The sequence below is a fragment of the Procambarus clarkii genome, chromosome 63 (genome assembly GCF_040958095.1).
Source record: "Procambarus clarkii isolate CNS0578487 chromosome 63, FALCON_Pclarkii_2.0, whole genome shotgun sequence".
Classification (NCBI taxonomy): domain Eukaryota; kingdom Metazoa; phylum Arthropoda; class Malacostraca; order Decapoda; family Cambaridae; genus Procambarus; species Procambarus clarkii.
The window spans coordinates 17,211,347-17,238,714 of NC_091212.1; the positions used below are offsets into that span (position 1 = coordinate 17,211,347).

General features: G+C 48.5%; 1 protein-coding gene across 1 annotated transcript; it reads right to left on the reverse strand.

The window, feature by feature from the left end:
* Window positions 1-539: 539 nt before the first annotated feature.
* Window positions 540-26,768, reverse strand: LOC138354509 (uncharacterized). The gene is made up of 5 exons (XM_069308870.1): window positions 26,575-26,768; window positions 24,100-24,207; window positions 14,196-14,827; window positions 13,078-14,051; window positions 540-764 (listed from the first exon to the last, which is right to left on the reverse strand). Exons 1-5 carry the CDS (start codon window positions 26,766-26,768, stop codon window positions 540-542), a joined length of 2,133 nt encoding a protein of 710 aa, XP_069164971.1.
* Window positions 26,769-27,368: the final 600 nt, after the last annotated feature.

A 27,368-nucleotide genomic window follows, 5' to 3' on the forward strand; every position in this document is an offset into this window, starting at 1 on the left:
CCACATCAATTCCTAAGGCATTACATTTATTAACTACTCTGGCACTTCAATAATTTTTTGTAATGTCAATATGACTAATTTGGACACTCAATTTCCACCTGTGTCCCCTAGTGCGAGTGCCCCTTGTGTTAAATAAAGTGTCCTTGTCTACCCAATTAATTCCTTTGAGAATCTTGTATGTAGTGATCATATCTCCCTAACTCTCCTGTCTTCAAGCGACATGAGGTTTAATTCCCGTAGTCTCTCCTCATAGCTCATGACCCTCAGTTTGGGGACTACTCTGGTGGCAAACCTCTGAACCTTCTCTAATTTAGTTTTATGCTTGAAAAGATTTGGACGCCATGCTGGTTCTGCATACTTCAGGACTGGTCTGACATACTTGGTATACAAAGTTTTGAATGATTCCTTACATTAGTGTCTAAAAGACGTTATTATGTTGGCCAACCTGGCATATGCCGCTGATGTTATCCTCCTGATATGGGCTTTAGGGGACACATCTGGTGGAATATCAATCCCCAGGTCTTTCTCTCATTCTGATTCTAGAAAATTTCATCTCCCAAATGATACCTTATATCTGGTCTCCTGCTCCCTTCACCTATCTTCATTACATTACATTTGGTTGAAGTAAACTCTGACAACCATTTGTTGGAAAATTCCTTCGGTTTATCCAGGTCTTCTTGAAGTCTCATGCTGTCCTCAGCTGTCTTAATCCTTCTCATAATTTTGCAAATATCAGCAAATATTGAGAGGAATGAGTCTATACCCTCTGGGAGATCATTTACGTATATCAGAAACACGATAGGTCCGAGTACAGAGCCCTGTGGGACTCCACTGGTGACTTCACGCCAATCTGAGGTCTCACCCCTCACTATAACTCTCTGCTTCCTATTGCTTAGGTACTCCCTTATCCACTGGAGCACCCTACTAGTTACTCCTGCCTGTTTCTCCAGCTTAAGCTCACACAACTTGTGTGTGTGATGTATTTATGTATGCTTAGGGGAAGGGGGAGGGAGAGCGAGGGGAGCTATGGTCACCCGTCACCTAGATGTCAAAATTTCTATGTACTCACCTAGTTGTGCTTGCGGGGGTTGAGCTCTGGCTCTTTGGTCCCGCCTCTCAACCGTCAATCAACTAGTGAACAGATTCCAATTTTTCATATGAAACTGTATGGAGCCAGCTTCCACCTCATCACTGCGTAATGCATTCCATGTACTAACTACTCTGACACTGAAAAAGTTCTTTCTAATGCTCCTTAGGCTCATTTGGGTACTCAGCTTCCACCTGTGTCCTCTTATGCATATACCTCCCTTGTTAAATAATCCATCCTTGTCTGCCCCTATGAATTCCTCGGAGAATTTTGTATGTGGTGATCATGTCTCCCTGAGCTCTTCTGTCTTGCAGCGACGTGAGGTGCAGTCACTCAGCCTTTCTTCGTAACTCATGCTTATGCCTTGTGTTCATGCCTTGTATTCACCTAGTGTGTACTCACCTATTTGTGCATGCAGGATCGAGCTCTAGCTCTTGGGCCCCGCGTTTTTAGCCGCTGGTTGTATAATATAATGACTCTGGCATATTTCCTTATCATTCCTGCTTTTAAAGTTATGACTGGAGTTAGCCTCTACAACCTGCTCCTTAAGGTCATTCCATTTACTCACATCTCTTATGCTATAAGAAAACTTTCTAACATCTTTATGACACATCAGAGTCTCAAACTTCCATCTGTGCCTTGTTCTATTGTTATTCATTGTAAACAGTTCTTCGGTTTCCACTATGTCAATCCCTCTAAGTATTTTATGCGTCTGTGTCATGTCTCCCTTCTCCCTCCTCCTTTCTAACGTCGTCAGGTTTCGTTCCTTCAGTCTGTCTTCGTGCCTCATCCCTCGCAGCTCTGGCACGATACTCCTTGCAAACGTTTGGATATTTTTCAGCTTCCTTATGTGTTTTTAAGATGGGGGGTTCGACGATGGGTCAGCATACTCTAAGACTGGTCTCACATAGGTGGTATACAGTGATCTAAAAGCCTCCTTATTCAAGTTTCTGAAGGATGTTCTGACTTTTGCCAGAGTATAGTATGTGGCTGTTGTTCTCTTTGTATGAGCCTCTGGAGTTAGGTTTGGTGTTATGTCCACTCACAGATCTTTTTCTCTAGTCGTTATAGGGAGGTAGTTTCCCATCATCATATATCGAGTTTTCGGTGTCCTGGCTCCTGTCCCCATTTCCATCGCCTTGCACTTGCTAGTGTTGAATTCTAGTAGCCATTTCTCAGACTATCCCTGCAATCTGTTCAAGTCATTCTGGATAATCTTACAATCCTCATTTGTCTCAACCCTCCATGTTAGTTTTGTATAATCTGCAAACATTGACATAAAAGACTCAACTCCTGCAGTAAAGTCATTTACATAAATGTGGAATAAAATAGGACCCAGCACCGGTCCTAGAGGCACCCCGCTTGTTACTCTACGCCAGTCCGACTCTTCGACCCTCACTGTCACTCTCTGACACCTGTCTGTCAGGTAATTCCTTACCCATGACAGTGCGTCTCCGTCTACTCCCGCCTGTCTCTCAAGTTTGTCTAGTAGCCTTATGTGTAGTACTGTATCAATGGCTTTTTGAGAGACCAGAACTATGTAATTTGTTAAACAGCCCCTTGTGTTAAACAGCCTGTCTTTATCAACCATGTCGATTCCCTTGAGGATCTTGAATGTGGTGATCATGTCCCTCCTAACTCTTCTGTCTTCCAACGAAGTGAGGTTTAATTCCCGTAGTCTCTCCTCGTAGCTCATACCTCTCAGCACGGGTACTAGTCTGGTGGCAAACCTTTGAACCTTTTCCATTTTAGTCTTATGCTTGACTAGATATGGACTCCATGCTGGTGCCGCATACTCCAGGATTGGTCTGACATATGTGGTATATAATGTTCTGAAAGATTCTTTACACAAGTTTCTAAAGGCCGTTCTTATATTAGCCAACCTGGCATATGCTGCTGCTGTTATCCTCTTGATATGAGCTTCAGGGGACAGGTCTGGCGTGATATCAACCCCCAGGTCTTTCTCTCTCTCGGACTCTTGAAGTATTTCATCTCCCAAGTGATACCTTGTATCTGGTCTCCTGCTTCCTACACCTATCTTCATTACATTACATTTGTTTGGATTAAACTCTAACAGCCATTTGTTCGACCCTTCCTGCAGCTTGTGCAGGTCTTCTTGAAGCCTCTAGCTGTCCTCCTCTGTCTTAATCCTTCTCATAATTTTGGCGTCGTCAGCAAACATTGAGAGGAATGAGTCTATACCCTTTGGGAGATCATTTACGTATATCAGAAACAGGATAGGTCCAAGTACAGAGCCCTGTGGGACTCCACTGGTGACTTCACGCCAGTCTGAGGTCTCACCCCTCACTGTAACTCTCTGCTTCCTATTGTTTAGGTACTCCCTTATCCACTGGAGCGCCCTACCAGTTACTCCTGCCTGTTTCTCCAGTTTATGTATCAACCTTTTATGGGATACTGTGTCAAAGGCTTTCCGACAGTCCAAAAAAATGCAGTCCGCCCACCCTTCTCTTTCTTGTTTAATCTTTGTCACCTGATCGTAGAATTCTATCAAGCCTGTAAGGCAAGATTTACCCTCCCTGAACCCATGTTGATGGGTTGTCACGAAGTCTCTTCTCTCCAGATGTGTTACTAGGTTTTTTCTCACAATCTTCTCCATCACCTTGCATGGTATACAAGTTAAGGACACTGGCCTGTAGTTCAGTGCCTCTTGTCTGTCACCCTTTTTGTATATTGGTACTACATTAGCAGTCTTCCATATTTCTGGTAGGTCTCCCGTTTCCAGTGTCCTACTATACACTATGGAGAGTGGAAGGCAAAGTGCTCCTGCACACTCTTTCAATACCCATGGTGAGATTCCATCCGGCCCAACAGCTTTTCTCACATCCAGCTCCAATAGGTGCTTCTTGACCTCATCTCTTGTAATTTCGAACCTATCCAAGGTCACCTGGTTTGCTGCCACCTCTTCTAGAGCCGCGACATCTCCCTGTTCTATTGTAAAGACCTCCTGGAACCTTTTGTTGAGTTCTTCACACACCTCTTTGTCATTCTCTGTGTACCTGACCTCGCCCACCCTAAGTTTCATCACCTGTTTCTTCACTGTTGTCTTCCTCCTGATGTGACTGTGTAGTAGCTTTGGTTCGGTCTTGGCTTTATTAGCTATATCATTTTCATACCTTTTCTCAGCTGCTCTTCTCACACTGACATATTCGTTCTGGTTCTCTGGTATCTCTCTCTACTTTCTGTTGTTCTGTTATTACGGAACTTCCTCCATGCCCTTTTGTTCAGCTCCTTTGCTTTCATACATTCCTTATTAAACCACGGATTCTTCCTTTGCTTCTCTGTTTTTTCCTGTCGGGCTGGGACAAACCTGCTTACAGCCTCCTGACATTTTTGGGTCACATAGTCCATCATGTCTTGTACGGACTTGGTTCCGAGTTCTGTGTCCCAATGTATATCCCTTAGGAATTTATTCATTTCCTCATAGTTTCCCTTTCGGTACGCCAGCCCTTTGGTTCCCAGTTCTTTTTTGGGGGTGATAATTCCCAGCTCAACCAGGTACTCAAAGCTCAATACACTATGATCACTCATTCCCAAGGGGGCTTCCAACTTAACTTCCCTTATATCCGACTCATTTAGGGTAAATATCAGATCAAGCAAGGCTGGTTCATCCCCTCCTCTCATTCTTGTCGGTCCCTTGACGTGTTGACTTAGAAAGTTTCTTGTTGCCACATCCAGCAGCTTAGCTCTCCATGTGTCTGGGCCTCCATGTGGGTCTCTGTTCCCCCAATCTATCTTCCCATGGTTGAAGTCTCCCATGATTAGTAGCCTGGATCCTTTCCTGCTAGCCACAGAAGCTGTTCTCTCTATTATATTGATGGTGGCCAAGTTTGTTTCTATCATATTCCTGTCTGGGTCTTCTGTCATTCGGTGGGGGGTTATATATGACTACTATTATAATTTTCTGTCCTCCAGTTGCTATGGTGCCTGAAATGTAGTCACTGAAACCTTCACAGTTCTGAATTACCATCTCTTCGAAACTCCAACCTTCTCTTAGTAGCAGAGCTACACCACCTCCTCCTCTCCCTTCTCTCTCTTTCCTCACTACATAGTAGCCCTGTGGAAACACTGCGTTTGTTATGATTTTCGTTAACTTTGTTTCTGTGAGTGCTATTATGTCTGGGTTTTCTTCTAGTGCCCATTCTCCAAGTTCACTTGTTTTATTTGAAATCCCATCTATGTTAGTGTACATTGCCTTGAAGCTCACTTTCTTCTGTTCATTTTCATGTCCCTTTCTTGGCGAGCATTCTGCTGGTGTGGGAAGCTGTTCCGTGGGTGAGAAGATCTGTGAGGTGGTTTGCAGGGTCTCAGAGGATTTTGGGGTGGGGGGTGGGGGTTTAAGGGAAGGGGGGACAGGTAGGGTGTGGGTTAAGGAGGTAAGGGGGACATGGAGGATACGGGGTGAGGGGGGAGGAGGGATAGGGAGGGTATGGGATGAAGGGGGAGGGGGGACAGGGGGGGGAAAATGTGGGAGGGGGGACATGATGGGAATGGGGAATGGGTGTCAGGGTCAGAATGGGGTGGGGGAGGGAGGGTTGGGTGGGGGCAGGTAGGGTGAGGGGAAGGGAGGGTTTCTATGCAGAGGGGGGTGGTGGTGTTGCCCCCCCCCCCCCTCTGGTGTTGCTGGGATGCTGGCTTTGGGTTCTCCTCTTGTCTCTGGGACTGTTGTGTTGAGGGCTGTGATTTCCTGGTTTGCGTTTCCCTCCCTGCGCTTCCTCCTTGCCTCTGCTGCCCTGGCTCTCTCCTCCTTCGTCCTGTCCCTCTGCAGGAATACTTTTTTGAATCCCTCCATACGCTGCAAACGACTCTTCCTTTCGAGAATGTCCTCCTTCGGGGTTTCGTTTGTAAACACCACCTTTACAAGTCGGTTTCTGTCCTTGTTGTACCAGCCCAACCTGAAAACCTTCTCAATGTTTTGTACAGCCCCTTCCATCTGTAACCTCTTCAGTAGCCCCTGTACTGCCTCTCTATCCTTGCCATTCCATTCTTGCCTGTTGGATCCTTCCTGTTCTTTGATGCCCACAACTACCACTGATCTTTTTCTCTCCAGCAGTTGAGTGGTGCACCTTGCTGCTTCCTGTGACGTAGCTGCCTGCATCGCTACCTCCCTCACTGTGTCCATTGCTTCTGAGCTCTTTTTCAGTATATCCGCAAATGTATCAGGTACAGAGGCATTTCCTTCCAATGTAACATTCCCACCTTCCCTTTGGATGATAATCTGATGCTCGGTCTCTTTATTTTTCTCTGTGAGGGATTTGATCTCCTCCCTTGCTGATGTCAGCTCACTTTGCAGATTGTTAATTGTAATCTTCATTTCATTCATCTCCCTCCTGAATTCCTCCAGAACTTGGGTTAACATTTCCTTCGTTTGATCTCCCTGGCTGCTTTCCTTGTCCTTGTTGCGGCCTCCTGCCATTTTGTCCCTTGTCAAGAGAGAGAGAGAGCAAGAGAGAGAGAGAGAGCAAGAGAGCAAGAGAGAGAGAGAGAGAGAGCAAGAGAGAGAGAGAGCAAGAGAGAGAGAGAGCAAGAGAGAGAGGGCAAGAGAGAGAGAGAGCAAGAGAGAGAGAGAGCAAGAGAGAGAGAGAGCAAGAGAGAGAGAGAGAGAGAGAGAGAGAGAGAGAGAGAGAGAGAGAGAGAGAGAGAGAGAGAGAGAGAGAGAGAGAGAGAGAGAGAGAGAGAGAGAGAGAGAGAGAGAGAGAGAACGTGTGTGCTCTTGGGATGGGGTTACTAGGAGGTGAGGTGTTCAGCTTACAGCAGGTAAGAAGGGGGGGTGGATTATGAGAGGTTTTATCTCCTTTCCACGAAAGGTGTTAATCCCTTCTAGCCTGTGTACTCACCTATATGTACTCACCTATATGTGCTTGCAGGATCGAGCATTGACTCTTAGATCCCGCCCTTCTAGCTATCGGTTGTTTACAGCAATGACTCCTGTCCCATTTCCCTATCATACCTAGTTTTAAAAGTATGAATAGTATTTGCTTCCACAACCTGTTCCCCAAATGCATTCCATTTTTCTACTACTCTCACGCTAAAAGAAAACTTCCTAACATCTCTGTGACTCATCTGAGTTTCCAGTTTCCACCCATGTCCCCTCGTTCTGTTATTATTACGTGTGAACATTTCATCTATTTCCACTTTGTCAATTCCCCTGAGTATTTTATATGTCCCTATCATATCTCCTCTCTCCCTTCTTTTCTCTAGTGTCGTAAGGTTCAGTTCCTTCAGCCGCTCTTCATATCCCATCCCTCGTAACTCTGGGACAAGCCTCGTCGCAAACCTCTGAACCTTCTCCAGTTTCTTTATGTGTTCCTTCAGGTGGGGGCTCCATGATGGCGCGGCATACTCTAAGACGGGTCTCACATAGGCAGTGTAAAGCGCCCTAAAAGCTTCCTCATTTAGGTTTCTGAATGAAGTTCTAATTTTCGCCAGTGTAGAGTACGCTGCTGTCGTTATCCTATTTATATGTGCCTCAGGAGTTAGATTAGGTGTCACATCCACTCCCAGGTCTCTTTCTCGAATCGTTACAGGTAGGCTGTTCCCCTTCATTGTGTACTGTCCCTTTGGTCTCCTGTCACCTGATCCCATTTCCATAACTTTACATTTACTGGTGTTAAACTCCAGTAGCCATTTCCCTGACCATCTCTGCAGCCTGTTTAAGTCCTCTTGGAGGATCCTACAATCCTCGTCTGTCACAACTCTTCTCATTAATTTTGCGTCATCTGCAAACATTGACATGTATGATTCCACTCCTGTAAACATATCATTTACGTAAATTAGAAAGAGGATTGGTCCCAGCACCGATCCTTGAGGTACTCCACTTGTTACTGTTCGCCAGTCCGACTTTTCGCCCCTTACCATTACCCTCTGGCTCCTTCCTGTTAGGTAGTTCTTCACCCATACTAGGGCCTTTCCGCTTACTCCTGCCTGCCTCTCAAGTTTGTATAGCAGTCTCATGTGCGGTACCGTATCAAAGGCCTTTTGGCAGTCAAGAAATATGCAGTCTGCCCAGCCTTCTCTGTCCTGCCTTATCCTTGTTACTTTATCATAGAATTCTGAAAGGTTTGTTAGGCATGATTTCCCTGTCCAGAACCCATGTTGGTGCTTGTTTACAAACCCAATGCTCTCCAGGTGCTCAACAAGTCTTAGCCTAATTATTCTTTCAAGTATTTTGCAGGGGATGCTTGTCAGTGATACGGGTCTGTAGTTAAGTGCCTCCTCCCTATCACCTTTTTTGAAAATCGGTACGACATTTGCCTCCTTCCAGCAACTGGGCAATTCTCCCGACATAAGTGACTCATTAAAGATCATTGCCAGAGGCACGCTGAGAGCCTGCGCTGCCTCTTTAAGTATCCACGGTGATACTTTGTCTGGTCCAACAGCTTTATTTGCATCCAGTGTTGTCAACTGTTTCATTACATCCTCTGCTGTCACCTCTATATCTGATAGCCTTTCATCTTGGGTAATCTCTTCTAACAATGGGAGCTGCTCAGGCTCGGTTGTGAACACTCCATGGAATTTTGCATTCAGTACCTCGCAGATTTCCTTGTCGCTTTCTGTATATGCCCCTTCTGTTTTCCTCTGTGTGTTTCCTTTCCGCTTTTCTGTGTGTGCGTGTGTGTGTGCGTGCATACGTACGTGGGCTTGAGTGCGTGCGTGCGTGCGTGCGTGTGCGTGCGTGCGTGTGCTTGCGCGTGTGTCACTAGTTCCCGGAAGCGGTAACTTCTACCCAGAATGAGCCACACCGAGATTTTAAATATATATACTATCCTGAACAAGAATTTGATAGTATTTTACCTCACACTGTACACCTGATTACTTGACCAGAGAGGGGGTACATACCAGACTGTTTCCCGCTCACACAACTAGATGAGTAATGATGATGTATGGTTGACGATGGTGCTCCGTCGTCGCCTTTCCACTTGGTGATTCTCTAAGTGCTAGTAGATTGACGATGTCGATTCTTTTCTACACAAATCTCTGGAGTCACAGTCACCACCCAACAAACACAGACACAGTTCCACGGCGGGCCGTCCCACCTGGCCGTCAGGTCAGGTCAGGTCAGGTCTGTGTGTGTGTGTGTGTGTGTGTGTGTGTGTGTGTGTGTGTGTGTGTGTGTGTGTGTGTGTGTGTGTGTGTGTGTGTGTGTGTGTGTGTGTGTGTATAATACGTATGCTCATATATAAAGTGCAAATAGTGAGATCTTAAAATAAATGGTCAGTCACTCTGGACAGGTCAGTCCAGCGACGGACTGGAATCTTGCAGGTCGGCGTTCGATTCTCGATGATCCAAATGGAGGCTGGGGTAGGTAGGTTTCAGTCCCCATATCCCACTCCTATCCTGTCCTCACGAGCCTTCCATGTGCTATATGATCATTCTAGTTATTGCTCTCACAGATAATAATATTTAAACAATAATTTACTTATATAATAACTGGAGATTATCGAAGACATTATAATTAAAACAGTCTCCGTGGTGTAGTGGTAAGACACTCGCCTGGCGTTCCTTGTCATGGGTTCGTATCCTGGCCGGGGAGGATTTACTGGGCGCAAATCCTTAACTGTAGCCTCTGTTTAACGCAACAGTAAAATGTGTACTTGGTTGTAACAACGATTCCTCGCGGCGGGGATCGTATTCCAGGGACCTGCCCGAAACGCTACGCGTACTAGTGGCTGTACAAGAATGTAACAACTCTTGTATATATCTCAAAAAAAAAATATATATATATAATATAAATTGGCGAGCCTTGAAGTAATGAGGTCATTCTTGGAATGAGTAAAATGTATGTATATATATATATATATATATATATATATATATATATATATATATATATATATATATATATATATATATATATATATATATATATATATATATATATATATATATATATATATATATATATATACCGAACATAGGTGCATCTGCGGAACTGCGATGGCAGACCAATATGGTCGTCATGGTCTGGTATGTCGTAAATCACAGGGTAAAATTGCAAGACATGAAGAAGTCAACGACATCATCAAGAGGAGCCTCGCCACAGCCCGCTGCCCGGCACAAAGAGAACCACACTTATCCAGACCTAACGACCCTCAGAAGCGCCCTGATGGGGTCACCTTGCTACCTTGGAAGGATGGTAAGCAAGTGGTATGGGACTACACGTGCGCTGCCACACTGGCCAGTACCTACCTCCACTACAGCACACGTGAAAGCGGTGGTGCTGCTTCTTTCAGGGAATCGCAGAAAATTATTAAATACAGAGGTCTAGCACACTGCTACAGCTTTGTTCCGATCGGCTCGGAGACCCTCGGTTCGTGGGGAAAATGTGCATTGAAGTTCCTGAAGGAATTGGGGGACAAATTGATCAGCGCTACAAAAGACCAGAGAGCAAAAAGTTTCTTGTTCCAGCGCCTCAGTGTTGCGATTCAGAGGGGAAATGCCTGTTGCGTCTTGGGCACTAGTCCAACTTCAGAGGAATTCGAAGAAGTGTTTGACTTGCAACAATGATCGAACCCGTCTGTGACATTCATCAATGTTTCCCATTGTTGTGTTTTTCAAGAGATCCATAACCTTTAAGCACCTTTTTGCATTATTATTTTTGTATCAACCCATGTATATCTTGTAACCATCAAATGCATAATAAAGCACAAAAAATATTCAAGGAAGGGGGTGGTAGGAGAAAAGCACACAGAAACTGTATTGGAGGGGATCTAAACATTCCCTCTAATGCGTTATGCGTGGTTTCCTCCGAGGCTATGGGTCCCCCTTCTTCCAGCTAGAGGTGGTACTCCCTTCCTATTGAAAAAAAAAAAAAAAAAAAAAAAAAAAAAAAAAAAAAAAAAAAAAAAAAAAAAAAAAAAAAAAAAATATATATATATATATATATATATATATATATATATATATATATATATATATATATATATATATATATATATATATATATATATATATATATATATATATATACATACATATATATCAGCATATATAGGTACATGTGATGGCAGTGAGACATAAAGAACCAACATTTTATCCTTAGTTATTTATTACTTTTTTGAAGATTTGAATAAAATATTAATGTCATTTTATAACTTCTCAGATATTCCTTATTCCACGAGCTGCCAATTCTAACACTTTCACATATTACTGTGCCTCCGCCAGGCCCAGGTATAACCACACTCTTGTATGTAAGTCCTCGAAATACCCGTTAACTTGATATTGTGTGTTGGTAGTGGTAGTGGTGGTGGTAGTGTGGTGTTGTTGAAGTGTGGTGGTAGTGTGGTGTTGTTGTAGTGTGGTGGTAGTGTGGTGTTGTATAATGTGGTGGTAGTGTGGTGTTATAAGTATTGTAAGTATGATAACATTCCCAGTATTGCCAGGCGCGAGAAAATCCTGCAGCCTTGTGAAGTTTGGGAAAAGTTTCCTCCTTTGATGACTATAGCGATGGGGGGGGGGGGGTGTGGGGAGGGGGTAGTGGAGGCTTAGGAAGTGGTGGTGGCTGGGGGAGGGGTGGTGGTGGCTGGGGGAGGGGTAGTGGGGGCTGGGGGAGGGGTGGTGGGGGTTGGGGAGGGGTAGTGGGGGCTGGGGGAGTGGTGGTGGGGGCTGGGGGAGTGGTGGTGGCTGGGGGAGGGGTGGGGGCTGTGGGAGGGGTGGTGGGTGCTGGGGGAGGGGTAGTGGGGGCTGGTTGAGGGGTGGTGGGGGCTGGGGGAGTGGTGGTGGCTGGTGGAAGGGTGGAGGCTAGGGGTGGGGTGGTGGCTGGGGGAGGGGTAGGGGCTGGGGGAGGGGTAGTGGCTGGGGGAGGGGTGGTGGCTGGGGGAGGGGTGGTGGTGGCAGGGGGAGTGGTGGGGGCTGGGAGGGGTGGTGGCTAGGGGAGGGGTGGTGGGGGCTGGGGGAGGGGTGGGGGCTGGGGGAGGGGTGGTGGCTGGGGGAGGGGTGGTGGTGGCTGGGGGAGTGGTGGTGGCTGGGGGAGGGGTGGTGGTGACTGGGGGAGTGGTGGTGGTTGGGGGAGGGGTGGTGGTTCTGTGGGAGGGGTGGAGGGGGCTGGGGGAGTGGTGATAGCTGAGGGAGGGGTGGTGATGGTTGGGAGAGGGGGAGGGGTGGTGGTGGCTGGGTGAAGGGGGAGGGGTGGTGGTGGCAGGGGGAGGGGAGGGGGGGTGGTGGTGGCTGGGTGAAGGGGGAGGGGTGGTGGTCTCTGGGGGAGGTTGAAGGGGGTACTGGGGGAGGGGGAGGGGGCGGCTGGGGGAGGGAGAAGGGGTGGCTGGGGGAGGGGGAGGGGGTGGCTGGGGGAGGGGGAGGGGGTGGCTGGGGGAGGGAGAAGGGGTGGCAGGGGGAGGGGAGGGGGGGTGGTGGTGGCTGGGGGAGGGGGAGGGGTGGTGGAGGCTGGGGAAGGGGAGAGGGTGGTGGTGGCTGGGGGAAGGGGAGGGGTGGTGGTTACTGGGGCAAAAGGAGGGGGTTGCTGGGGGATGGGGAGGGGGTGGCTGGGGGAGGGGGAGGAGGTGGCTGGGGGAGAGGGAGGGGTTAGTAGTGGCTGGGGGAGGGGGAGGGGTGGTGGTGGCTGGGGGAGGGGGAGGGGGTGGTGGAGGCTAGGGGGAGGGGAGAGGGTGGTGGTGGCTGGGGGATGGGGAGGGGGTGGCTGGGGGAGGGGGAGGAGGTGGCTGGGGGAGAGGGAAGGGAAGGGTGGGGAACTGGGGGAGAGGGAGGGGGTGGTGGTGGCTGGGGGAGGGGGAAGGGGGGGTGGTTACTGGGGGAGGGGAAGGGGGGGGTGATTACTGGGGGAGGGGGATGGGGTGGCTGGGGGAGGGGGAGGGAGTGGCTGGGGGAGGGGGAGGGGGTGGTAGTGGTTGGGGGATGGGGAGGGGGGTGGCTGTGGGAGGGAGAAAGGGTGGCTGGGAGAGGGGGAGGGGGTGGCTGGGGGAGGGGGAGGGGGTGGCTGGGGGAGGGGGTGTGGCCGCATAAGGTGCAGGTGTAACCACATAAGGTGCAGGTGTGACCACATAAGGTGCAGGTGTGGTCACATAAGGTGCAGGTGTAGCCACATAAGGTGCAGGTGTGGTCACATAAGATGCAGGTGTAGCCACATAATGTGCAGGTGTGGTCACATAAGGTGCAGGTGTGGCCGCATAAGGTGCAGGTGTAGCCACATAAGGTGCAGGTGTGACCACATAAGGTGCAGGTGTAACCACATAAGGTGCAGGTGTGGTCACATAAGGTGCAGGTGTAGCCACATAAGGTGCAGGTGTGGTCACATAAGGTGCAGGTGTGGCCGCATAAGGTGCAGGTGTAGCCACATAAGGTGCAGGTGCGGCCACATAAAGTGCAGGTGTGGTCACATAAGGTGCAGGTGTGGTCACATAAGGTGCAGGTGTGGTCACATAAGGTGCAGGTGTGGTCACAATAGGTGTAGGTGTGGTCACATAAGGTGCAGGTGTAGCCACATAAGGTGCAGGTGTGGTCACATAAGGTGCAGGTGTGACCACATAAGGTGCAGGTGTAGCCACATAAGGTGCAGGTGTGGCCACATAAGGTGCAGGTGTGGCCACATAAGGTGCAAATGTGGTCACATAAGGTGCATGCGTGGTCACATAAGGTGCAGGTGTGGCCACATAAGGTGCAGGTGTGGTCACATAAGGTGCAGGTGTGGCCACATAAGGTGCAGGTGTGGTCACATAAGGTGCAGGTGTGGCCACATAAGGTGCAGGTGTGGTCACATAAGGTGCAGGTGTAGCCACATAGGGTGCAGGTGTGGTTACATAAGGTGCAGGTGTGGTCACATAAGGTGCAGGTGTGGCCACATAAGGTGCAGGTGTGGCCACATAAGGTGCAGGTGTGGTCACATAAGGACCAGGTGTGGCCACATAAGGTGCAGGTGTAGCCACATAAGGTGCAGGTGTGGCCACATAAGGTGCAGGTGTGGTCACATAAGGACCAGGTGTGGTCACATAAGGTGCAGGTGTAGCCACATAAGGTGCAGGTGTAGCCACATAAGGTGCAGGTGTGGCCATATAAGGTGCAGGTGTGGCCACATAAGGTGCAGGTGTAGCCACATAAGGTGCAGGTGTGGCCACATAAGGTGCAGGTGTAGCCACATAAGGTGCAGGTGTGGTCACATAAGGTGCAGGTGTGGTCACATAAGGTGCAGGTGTGGCCACATAAGGTGCAGGTGTAGCAACATAAGGTGCAGGTGTGGCCACATAAGGTGCAGGTGTGGTCACATAAGGACCAGGTGTGGTCACATAAGGTGCAGGTGTAGCCACATAAGGTGCAGGTGTGGCCACATAAGGTGCAGGTGTGGCCACATAAGGTGCAGGTGTGGCCACATAAGGTGCAGGTGTGGTCACATAAGGTGCAGGTGTGGTCACATAAGTACCAGGTGTGGTCACATAAGGTGCAGGTGTAGCCACATAAGGTGCAGGTGTGGCCACATAAGGACCAGGTGTGGTCACATAAGGTGCAGGTGTAGCCACATAAGGTGCAGGTGTGGCCACATAAGGACCAGGTGTGGTCACATAAGGTGCAGGTTTAGCCACATAAGGTGCAGGTGTGGCCACATAAGGTGCAGGTGTGGTCACATAAGGACCAGGTGTGGTCACATAAGGTGCAGGTGTAGCCACATAAGGTGCAGGTGTAGCCACATAAGGTGCAGGTGTGGTCACATAAGGTCCAGGTGTGGCCAAATAAGGTGCAGGTGTGGCCAAATAAGGTGCAGATGGAGGTGAGTACCTCCAAGTGAGTACCTCCAGGTGAGTACCTCCTGGTGAGTACCTCCTGGTGAGTACCACCAGGTGAGTACCACCAGGTGAGTACCACCAGGTGAGTACCTCCTAGTGAGTATCTCCTGGTGAGTAGCACCAGGTGAGTACCACCAGGTGAGTACCTCCTAGTGAGTACCTCCAGGTGAGTACCTCCAGGTGAGTACCTCCTGGTGAGTACCTCCTGGTGAGTACCACCAGGTGAGTACCACCAGGTGAGTACCTCCTAGTGAGTACCTCCTGGTGAGTAGCACCAGGTGAGTACCACCAGGTGAGTACCTTCTAGTGAGTAGCACCAGGTGAGTACCACCAGGTGAATACCACCTGGTGAGTACCACCAGGTGAGTACCACCAGGTGAGTACCACCAGGTGAGCACCTCCAGGTGAGGACCACCAGGTGAGTACCACCAGGTGAGTACCACCAGGTGAGTACCTCTAGGTGAGTACCTCCAGGTTAGTACCACCAGGTGAGTACCTCCTGGTGAGTAGCACCAGGTGAGTACCACCAGCTGAGTACCTCCTGGTGAGTACCACCAGGTGAGTACCACCAGGTGAATACCTCCTGGTGAGTAGCACCAGGTGAGTACCACCAGGTGAGTACCTCCAGGTGAGTACCACCAGGTGAGTACAACCAGGTGAGTACCTCCTGGTGAGTAGCACCAGGAGAGTACCACCAGGTGAGTACCTCCTGGTGAGTAGCACCAGGTGAGTACCTCCTCGTGAGTACCACCAGGTGAGTACCACCAGGTGAGTACCACCAGGTGAGTACCACCTGGTGAGTACCACCAGGTGAGTACCACCAGGTGATTACCTCCAGGTGAGTACCACCAGGTGAGTACCTCCAGGTGAGTACCACCAGGTGAGTACCACCAGTTAAGTACCACCAGGTGATTACCACCAGGTGAGTACCACCTGGTAAGTACCACCAGGTGAGTACCACCAGGTGAATACCTCCAGGTGAGTACCTCTTGGTGAGTACCACCATGTGTGTACCTCTAGGTGAGTACCTCCAGGTGAGTACCACCAGGTGAGTACCACCAGGTGAGTACCACCAGGTGAGTACCTCCAGTTAAGTACCACCAGGTGAGTACCACCAGGTGATTACCACCAGGTGAGTACCACCAGGTGAGTACCACCAGGTGAGTACCACCAGGTGAGTACCACCAGGTGAGTACCACCAGGTGAATACCTCCAGGTGAGTACCTCTTGGTGAGTACCACCATGTGTGAACCTCTAGGTGAGCACCTCCAGGTGAGTACCACCAGGTGAGTACCACCAGGAGAGTACCACCAGGTGATTACCACCAGGTTGAGTACCACCAGGTGAGTACCACCAGGTGAGTACCTCCAGGTTAGTACCACCAGGTGAGTACCTCCTGGTGAGTAGCACCAGGTGAGTACCACCAGGTGAGTACCGCTAGGTGAGTACCGCCAGGTGAGTACCACCAGGTGAGTACCTCCAGGTGAGTACCACCAGGTGAGTACCACCAGTTAAGTACCACCAGTTAAGTACCACCAGGTGAGTACCACCAGGTGAGTACCACCAGGTGAGTACCACCAGTTAAGTACCACCAGTTAAGTACCACCAGGTGAGTACACACAACCTCCCAAGTTCGGCCATTAGGAACAACACGAGGTAAAAAGTCTCAAAATATACTGCTGATAAAAGATACATTAGTAAATAACATAAATTAGTTCCTCGTCCCAGGAACTTGGTCGTTGTATCTGAAAACGATAAGAAAGTGTGTGTGAAATCCTTGTGTTAAATCAGTGATGTATTATGTGTGTGATGCCACATAATGTATTATATGTATTATGTTAAGGTCAATATTGGGAGAAAATGTTGTTAGTGTGAAAATATTGATTTAGAAACTGTTAATTTAGGACAAGGAGCTGTGATACGAGGACAAGGAGCTGGGATACGAGGACAAGGAGCAGGGATACGAGGACAAGGAGCTGGGATACGAGAACAAGGAGCTGGGATACGAAGACAAAGAGCTGGGATACGAGGACAAAGAGCTGGGATACGATTACAAGGAGCTGGGATACGAGGACAAGGAGCTGAGATACGAGGACAAGGAGCTGGGATACGAGGACAAGGAGCTGTGATACGAGGACAAGGAGCTGTGATACGAGGACAAGGAGCTGTGATACGAGGACAAGGAGCTGGGATACGAGAACAAGGAGCTGGGATACGAGGACAAGGAGCAGGGATACGAGGACAAGGAGCTGGGATACGAGAACAAGGAGCTGTGATACGAGGACAAGGAGCTGGGATACGAGGACAAGGAGCTGGGATACGAGGACAAGGAGCTGGGATACGAGGACAAGGAGCAGGGATACGAGGACAAGGAGCTGGGATACGAGAACAAGGAGCTGGGATACGAGGACAAGGAGCTGGGATACGAGAACAAGGAGCTGGGATACGAGAACAAGGAGCTGGGATACGAGAACAAGGAGCTGGGATACGAGAACAAGGAGCTGGGATACGAGGACAAGGAGCTGGGATACGAGAACAAGGAGCTGGGATACGAGAACAAGGAGCTGGGATACGAAGACAAAGAGCTGGGATACGAGGACAAAGAGCTGGGATACAATTACAAGGAGCTGGGATACGAGGACAAGGAGCTGGGATACGAGGACAAGGAGCTGGGATACGAGGGCAAGGAGCTGGGATACGAGGACAAGGAGCTGAGATACGATTACAAGGAGCTGTGATACGAGGACAAGGAGCTGGGATACGAGAACTAGGAGCTGGGATACGAGGACAAGGAGCTGTGATACGAGGACAAGGAGCTGTGATACGAGGACAAGGAGCTGGGATACGAAGACAAAGAGCTGGGATACGAGGACAAGGAGCTGGGATACGAGGACAAGGAGCTGGGATACGAGGACAAGGAGCAGGGATACGAGGACAAGGAGCTGGGATACGAGAACAAGGAGCTGGGATACGAGGACAAGGAGCTGGGATACGAGAACAAGGAGCTGGGATACGAGAACAAGGAGCTGGGATACGAGAACAAGGAGCTGGGATACGAGAACAAGGAGCTGGGATACGAGGACAAGGAGCTGGGATACGAGAACAAGGAGCTGGGATACGAGAACAAGGAGCTGGGATACGAAGACAAAGAGCTGGGATACGAGGAAAAAGAGCTGGGATACGATTACAAGGAGCTGGGATACGAGGACAAGGAGCTGGGATACGAGGACAAGGAGCTGGGATACGAGGGCAAGGAGCTGGGATACGAGGACAAGGAGCTGAGATACGATTACAAGGAGCTGTGATACGAGGACAAGGAGCTGGGATACGAGAACTAGGAGCTGGGATACGAGGACAAGGAGCTGTGATACGAGGACAAGGAGCTGTGATACGAGGACAAGGAGCTGGGATACGAAGACAAAGAGCTGGGATACGAGGACAAGGAGCTGGGATACGAGGACAAGGAGCTGTGATACGAGGACAAGGAGCTGGGATACGAGGACAAGGAGCTGGGATACGAGGACAAGGAGCTGGGATACGAAGACAAAGAGCTGGGATACGAGGACAAAGAGCTGGGATACGATTACAAGGAGCTGGGATACGAGGACAAGGAGCTGTGATACGAGGACAAGGAGCTGGGATACGAGGACAAGGAGCTGGGATACGAGGACAAGGAGCTGGGATACGAGGGCAAGGAGCTGGGATACGAGGACAAGGAGCTGAGATACGATTACAAGGAGCTGTGATACGAGGACAAGGAGCTGGGATACGAGAACAAGGAGCTGGGATACGAGAACAAGGAGCTGGGATACGAGAACAAGGAGCTGGGATACAAGGACAAGGAGCTGGGATACGAGGACAAGGAGCTGGGATACGAGGACAAGGAGCTGGGATACGAGGACAAGGAGCTGGGATACGGAAACAAGGAGCTGGGATACAAGGACAAGGAGCTGGGATACGAGGACAAGGAGCTGGGATACGAGGACAAGGAGCTGGGATACGAGAACAAGGAGCTGGGATACGAGGACAAAGAGCTGGGATACGAGGACAAAGAGCTGGGATACGAGGACAAGGAGCGGAGTTACTAGGACAAGGAGCCGGGATACGAGAACAAGGAGCTGGGATACGAGAACAAGGAGCTAGGATAAGAGGACAAGGAGCTGGGATACGAGGACAAGGAGCTGGGATACGAGGACAAGGAGCTGGGATACGAGGACAAGGAGCTGGGATACGAAAACAAGGAGCTGGGATACGAAAACAAGGAGCTGGGATACAAGGACAAGGAGCTGGGATACGAGGACAAGGAGCTGGGATACGAGGACAAGGAGCTGGGATACGAGAACAAGGAGCTGGGATACGAGGACAAAGAGCTGGGATACGAGGACAAGGAGCTGGGATACAAGGACAAGTAGCTGGGATACGAGGACAAGGAGCTGGGATACGAAAACAAGGAACTGGGATACGAGGACAAGGAGCTGGGATACGAGAACAAGGAGCTGGGATACGAGGACAAGGAGCTTGGATACGAGGACACAGAACACAGACACCATGACTCTCCTGGTCGAAGGAACACGGAACACCATCCAGGGAACACGGAACACCAGACACCCTGACTCACCTCATCCAGGGAACACGGAACACCAGACACCCTGACTCACCTCATCCAGGGAACACGGAACACCAGACACCCTGACTCACCTCATCCAGGGAACACGGAACACCAGACACCCTGACTCACCTCATCCAGGGAACACGGAACACCAGACACCCTGACTCACCTCATCCAGGGAACACGGAACACCAGATACCCTGACTCACCTCATCCAGGGAACACGGAACACCAGACACCCTGACTCACCTCATCCAAGGAACACGGAACACCAGACACCCTGACTGACCTCGTCCAGGGAACACGGAACACCAGACACCCTGACTGACCTCGTCCAGGGAACACGGAACATAAATAACTACACGCCCATCGCTGGATTTGAGGAATGAGATAAAATAATATTTTTCTGTTGGTTCCACTTCAAAAAGGTTAACAATGCCTCAGACTCTGTGTTCAATCTTTCATGCTGGGAGTGCTGTGGAGACGCGCCTTAGTGGAGTGGGCTGCGTGGCGGCCTTGCTCGCCGCGTCGTGCCTTGCTCTCTGAGGACTCTGTCAGCCCCCAGGCTGTCAGCTCCATCTCTACTGTGAAGAGTTACCATGATTTCCTGTGTTCTCGCTCCCTCATATGTCGCCTGTCATCACCTGCCTTAGGTAGATCTGTCTCTGTGTCTCTGTCTCTGTCTCTCTGTCTCTCTCTGTCTCTCTCTGTCTCTCTGTCTCTCTGTCTCTCTCTGTCTCTCTCTCTCTCTCTCTGTCACTCTGTCTCTCTCTGTGTCTGTCTCTGTCTCTGTCTCTGTCTCTGTCTCTGTCTCTCTCTCTCTCTGTCTCTCTGTCCCTCTCTGTGTCTGTGTCTGTCTCTGTCTCTGTCTCTGTCTCTGTCTCTGTCTCTCTCTCTCTCTCTGTCTCTCTGTCTCTCTCTGTGTCTGTCTCTGTCTCTGTCTCTGTCTCTGTCTCTGTCTCTGTCTCTGTCTCTCTCTCTCTCTGTCTCTCTGTCTCTCTCTCTGTCTCTCTCTGTGTCTGTCTCTGTCTCTGTCTCTGTGTCTGTCTCTGTCTCTGTCTCTGTCTCTGTCTCTGTCTCTGTCTCTCTCTCTCTCTCTCTCTCTCTCTCTCTCTCTCTCTCTCTCTCTCTCTCTCTCTCTCTCTCTCTCTCACTCTCTCTCATACACTCACGCGCGCGCCGTCTACAAACGGTGGAACATTGTGGGAACATTGTGGGAACATTGTGGGAACATTGTGGGAACATTGTGGGAACATTGTGGGAACATTGTGGGAACATTGTGGGAACATTGTGGGAACATTGTGGGAACATTGTGGGAACATTGTGGGAACATTGTGGGAACATTGTGGGAACATTGTGGGAACAGTGTGGGAACATTGTGGGAACATTGTGGGAACATTGTGGGAACATTGTGGGAACATTGTGGGAACATTGTGGGAACATTGTGGGAACAGTGTGGGAACATTGTGGGAACATTGTGGGAACATTGTGGGAACAGTGTGGGAACATTGTGGGAACATTGTGGGAACATTGTGGGAACATTGTGGGAACAGTGTGGGAACATTGTGGGAACATTGTGGGAACAGTGTGGGAACATTGTGGGAACATTGTGGGAACATTGTGGGAACATTGTGGGAACATTGTGGGAACATTGTGGGAACAGTGTGGGAACATTGTGGGAACATTGTGGGAACATTGTGGGAACATTGTGGGAACAGTGTGGGAACATTGTGGGAACATTGTGGGAACATTGTGGGAACATTGTGGGAACATGTTATGAATCAATAATACTTGGTTCTGACAGTTATCATGATAAGCATTATTTTTATACATTCCATTCCTCAGTTATTTGGGAAGTTGATATTATGTTGTATTGTTTTCTTGAATAATTTGTTTTATTAACTGTAACACGCTGTAGTGTGTATGTATGATGTATGTCTTGATAATACATGTTTATCATGTGGGTGGGGACAGTGGCGTCACCTGGGGGGGGGGGGAGGTAGTGCCCGTGTATGGAGTCTCCAGTGATGCGCACATTGTACCCAAGTTAATATGATGATTTACCCCTTTAATTATTCTGTAATATTGTATGTACATTTTCTAAATTACACCTTATTATTAATAAATGTGTTTACTATTGTTTATAATATTGTTGGTGAGCATTACTCTCAGCCAGCAGAGTACCTGAGAGCATCCTTGTGTGTCTCAGCTTGGTAAGTTGAGGGTCAGTCCTCTGACCTTTTGTAGCCTTATGCTCCTGCTGCTGCTGTCTTCACTAATTGTGCTGGAAGTCTTTTCCTTTTCCTTATGTTTCATTTTTTTCCTATCCTTCTTTTCCTTTCTAATTGTCATTTCCCACCAACTTTATGCCTTTCTTGATTATTCGTTCGGACTTCTCAGTTTTGACACCCAGGTGTTTGGGGAGGCACACTCTCACCCGTACAACTGTAGTACCCAACGTCGTGAGCGAGGGGGCACTTTTATTGTTGTCAATCCTCCTTTCATCGCTGAACCCGATTTCTACGGACTGATGGTTCTTAAGGTGGTAAGTGTCAGGTGTGTACTCACCACGCACCCCTGGGGGGCGGGGGCCCCGTCATGTCGGGTGTCCTATCCTCTAATTGTGGCTCCATGGTGGGTGTGGGGCTTATTCGTGAATAAAATTATTACCTGCTGGTTATTATGCCAATGACTGACCCTCCTTTCACTTGCCAGACTCGTGGGGAGGGTGACCAAGTCCCCGAGTTACACTGTGTTGGAAGACCGGGCTCTGTAGCCCTGTGCTATATTGGGCCCTGACCATGTTCCTTCTCGGACTCTCCCAAGTGCCTATCTCTGCTCCCCCTCCCCCCTGTGTGGTGGGGTTGAGCCCACTATATAGGGGGCTCAACAAGCCCCCTATATGATAAGCACAATAAGGACCTCTCCATAAGCACCTTGTTGATTCGGTGGATATGTTGGTCACTTTTAACACCATCCGTATCCACCGAATCAACAAGGTGCTTATGGAGAAATAAATGATCTTGACGAGTAGGGTCAACATGACCCTACTCGCCCTACTCGGCTAAACGTGAAGGCTGGAGATGTTTCATTTCCACCATTGCGTCTGACACTCCTCTGCTCCTCATCTGGAAGAAAATCTACAAAATAGTGGGTAAGTTTGTTCCATATGTCATGTCTGTCCTTCACCTCCGTGGTTCTATTGTGGCGGATCCGGTGTCGGTCGCGACCGAACTGGGTTTTCAACTGTTAGCTCTGGCTCTCATCTTCATCCTTCTTTCCTTACTCGTAAGCCCCTTCTTGAATCTTGGTACCCGTGTTGTTGCAGCCCCTTCTCAAGAAGCGGTTGACCACTTGGCTTCGTTGTCCTGCATTGGGGTGACTCCTGTTCGGATTTCCAAAATGGCCGGTTGAATGCCTGCAATGGCACAATTGTTCTCCTGCACCATGTCGCAACTGGTGACAGGGAACTTAGGGACTGTCACGAGGATATTAAGTATATCTTTGAGACCCAAGGCCTTTCTATCCTTCAGGTGGATACCTTTACTCGTCCCCGTCTGAGTCGTCGCCGTCAACCTCTTCGCGCTGTGAAGGTCACGTTTGACGGTCGGTCCCTTCCCTCATCAGTCATTCTTGCTGGTGCCAGATGCTCTGTTCAGGAGTACATCCCTCTCTCCTCGCCTCTGCAGCAGGTGCTGGAGATATGGGCATGGTCCCTTCAGGTGCACAAGTGAGGTGTGTCTCTACCCCTTCTACCCCCATACTAGCCGAGGTGTGGAACCTCGGGTCATTGAAAGACGGAGTGCCCTTCTCCCTAAACTCTCTGCATCAATTTGCGGTGATGCCCACCCTGCCTTCTCCTGCGCATGTGGGCATTTCAAATTTGAGGAAGCAATCCTGAATTTGAAGCATCGTGATTATTTGACTTTTCCTGAGGCTAGGCACCAGCTTCGCCGTCTTCCCTCTTTCTCTGGCAGGTCTTATGCTTGTGTGTTGTGTGCCCCTTGTCTCGCTCTCTCCCACTTTTTCGGTTTCGCAACCGTGTCGTCCTCCCGCTCATTTGTCTCAGTTATCTTGGCTAGCTTTATCTCTGCCCCGTCACCCTGATTTCACTGATCCTGATTTTGTTCTCTCTTAGTTTACTGTGTTCAACTTTGCCTTTGTTTCTCCCTTATTATCTCTGTTTTGTTTTTTTTGTCTATGTCTGTCTTCATCGGAATATTCGTGGATTTTATGGCAACTTCCATGAACTCCAACTTCTGATCGCCCAGTTTTCCTTGCTTTGTGTTTGTCTCCAGGAGCCGATGCTTGGCGCTCGTCCTGGTCGCTTCTGTGGTTATTCCTTTCTCTCTTCGCCTCCAACTCTTGCTGGGGCCCATGCCTTTACTGCTCTCTTGATCCGTCTTGGTATTCCTTTCGTCCCCTCACTTTTTCTCTTGAACCTTTTGTCCTTTCTTCTCCTCTGTCTCTTCTGAATTCTGGTGAGCCCACTCATGCTTACTCCCGCACTCGCACCCTTTCCTGTCTTGATCTTTCTCTCAGCACATCGTCTTCTCATTTGGACTTCACCTGGCAGGTTCTTGATGACCTACATAACACTGACCATTTCCCCATCCTTGTTACCTTCTTGTTTTTTCGCCCTCCCCTCTCCTTGCCTAGGTGGCAGTGTGCCAGGGTTGACTGGAACGTCTTCACCTTGCTTGCTACTCCTTCCGACCTCTCTGATCTGCCTCTCCCCCGAGCCCTCCTCCTCTTTCATGACGCTGTTTGTTATATAATTAACCAATTACTCCATGTGATAACTGGGATCTGTCAGTTGATTTTGTAAATGCGCCCAAGAAAGATAGTGTGCACTCTATATTATTAAAACAGTTAACACTGAAAAGGATCACTGAAAGTACTCAGAGTATGGGTAACGATGTTTATCAGTGCTATACCGACGGCTCTGTAGAAGAAGGTGGACGATGTACCGGATGTGCATGTAATATATTTGAACAATCTTCTCTCGTACATACAGCAATGAAGCGCGTCAGTGACTGGGCAAGTACAACTTAAACCGAACTTGCAGGCATATACCTTGCCATTGAATTTAAAAAAAAGGCAGTGGACTTATATACTGTGACTCGCAGAGTGCACTCCTGGCATTGAACGCACATAGTAGTGACACCCAGAAAATAGTCAGTGATATTCGAATGAATGTTTTAGCTGCTAAAGAAAACAGATTTGAAATTAAATTCTTATGGATACCATCACATGTTGGCATCTCAAGGCATGACACTGTTGATATGCTTGCAAAGACAGCCTGTAGAAAACCAGTGGTAGAAATTGATATGGGTGTTTCACTAGCAGTGACAAAGGGAATACTTAAACAAATATCTAATGAAGATCTCACCGACCTAACAAATTCACAAACTCCTGAAAGTTGTAGCATTAAATATTATGATAGATATCGTGAGGAGACATTCACATATGGGACTAATAGAACAAGAACCCGGCAATGTGATGTTATAGTGGCCAGAATACGCCTGGGATATAGACGTATCTGGCAGCTTTCTCAAAACCCAAATGTCGAGTACACAATGTGTCAACTTTGTGAAAGAGAAAACATGCACTCTCTTGAACATTATATTGTAGAATGTCCCATATTGACTGACTTTCGCCCTCCTGGGCTAAGGTATGCTGAACTGTGTAATTACTATATGAGTACTGGAACACTTGATGATATATTGGACTTGTACCCAAGATTAACCATGTAATGTATCAATTATACAATGTATGTATGTGATGTAACTATATAACCTGAGCTTGTAAAAGCACCTTTATCACCTTCAGTGATTAAGTGCTTAATTGCACACTAGTTTCTCCATCAGCTATCTCACCTTGTCAGAGAAAAAGAGACAAATGTATATGAAAACACGTGTGTGTGTATATATATATGTACATATGTATATATGTATATGTACGTATATGTGTGTGTGTGTATGTATATGTATGTGTATAAAGAATATATGAAAGCTGATCAGAATTACATTTCACCTTTGTAAATGCACATTAATGACACTATGTAAAAGACACATCGAACACTTTATGTAGGGCATACGTAAATCTGTGTATCTATGTATTTACGTATGTAGGTTAGCTTAGCATTTTAAAAGCACCGAATCACCTTCTGTGGTTGATTGTTCAATAAACCCCTGAACTATATGTTTAACACATCTCTAACCCTGTCCATGGAGGACAGAAGAAAATGTATATATGCTGGTTAGCATTGTAAATGTGTGGCCACGTTTGTGGTAGAATATGATAATAATAATAATAAACTATTTGTTATGCTGCCCTCTGCTCCGTTCCTCGCTCTACCTCCAGGGGTGCACGGAAGTGCGCTCCATGGTGGAACCAGACTGTGTTCAGGCTGTCCGATGTAAGCGTGCACCCTGGAAGAAACACAGACGTCGTAGGATACCCGTTTCTTGTTTTGTTTCAGAGGGCAAGTGCAGTGGCCCGTAGGGCCATCCGTACGGCTAAACGTGAAGGTTGGAGATGTTTCATTTCCACCATTACGTCTGACACTCCTCTGCTCCTGATCTGGAAGAAAATCCGCAAAATAGTGGGTAAGTTTGTTCCATATGTCTTGCCTGTCCTTCACCTCCGTGGTTCTATTGTGGCGGATCCGGTGTCGGTCGTGACCGAACTGGGTTTTCAACTGTTAGCTCTGGCTCTCATCTTCCTCCTTCTTTCCTTACTCGTAAGCCCTTTCTTGAATCTTCTACCTTAGATTTTTGCACTTCTCTTCAGCTCTCCTTTAACGATCCATTCTCTCTCTCTGAACCCCAGTCTGCCCTGGCCCCTCTGTGGCTCTAGGGCGGTGGGCTCAGATGATATTCATTATGGGACGTTTCGCCATCTCCCTCCATATACGTTTCAGTTTTTACTGAGTATTTATAACCGTGTCTGGGAGTTGCCGTCAGTCCCTGAGGACTGGCTCGATGTGGTTGTTGTTCCTATTCGGAAACTTGGTTCTCTAGGGTCATCCCCTAAAGACTTCCGCCCCATTGCTCTCACGAGTTGCGTCTGCAAACTCTTTGAGCGTATGGTCTGTCTGTCTGATGTGGTTCTTGGAATGCTATCACCTCCTCTCCCTTCTAAATTTGGCTTTCGCAAGTGTCGCAGCTCCACTGATGTCCTGGTGAACTTGGAGGTCTATATTCGTACTGCCTCTATTGCGAAGACCTCCGTTGTTGCTGTCCATTTTTACCTGGAAAAGGCTTATGACACCACCTGGCGACACCATATTCTGTCCCAACTCCATTCTTTTGGTCTTCATGGTAATATTTCTCTTTTCCTCCAGAGTTTCCTCTCTCGTTTCTTCAAGTACGACTAGGTATCACTCTCTCTGCCTCTTTTCTGCAATACGAAGGTGTGCCCCAAGGTAGTGTTCTGTGCACTACTCTTTTCCTTGTTGCCCTCAATGGTCTTCTTTCTTCCGTTCCCTCTGACATTTTTTCCGCTCTTTATACTGACGATCTTACCCTCTGCTGTCAAGGTAATGACTCTCCTTTCCTCCAATGGCGGCTTCAACTCCCGATTGAAGCCGTGTCGTCCTGGGCCACCAATCATGGCTTCAAGTTCTCTCCGGCTAAGACTTGTGCTTTGGCCTTCACTTGGAAGCAGGTCGGCCTTCGACCCCCCTCCGTCGCTTTATGGTAATCCTCTTTCGTATAAGGATTCTGCTAAACTTCTGGGGTTAATCTCTGACACTCGCTAGTCCTGGTCGCCCCATATCTCTTACCTCCGAATTGAATGCTCTAAGGCCCTTAACTTACATAAGGTCTTGTCCCATACTTCCTGGGGAGCTGATAGGCGCATGCTTCTCTCTTTACAGTCCTCTCTTGTGCTGTCTAAACTCGATTATGGCTGCCATGCT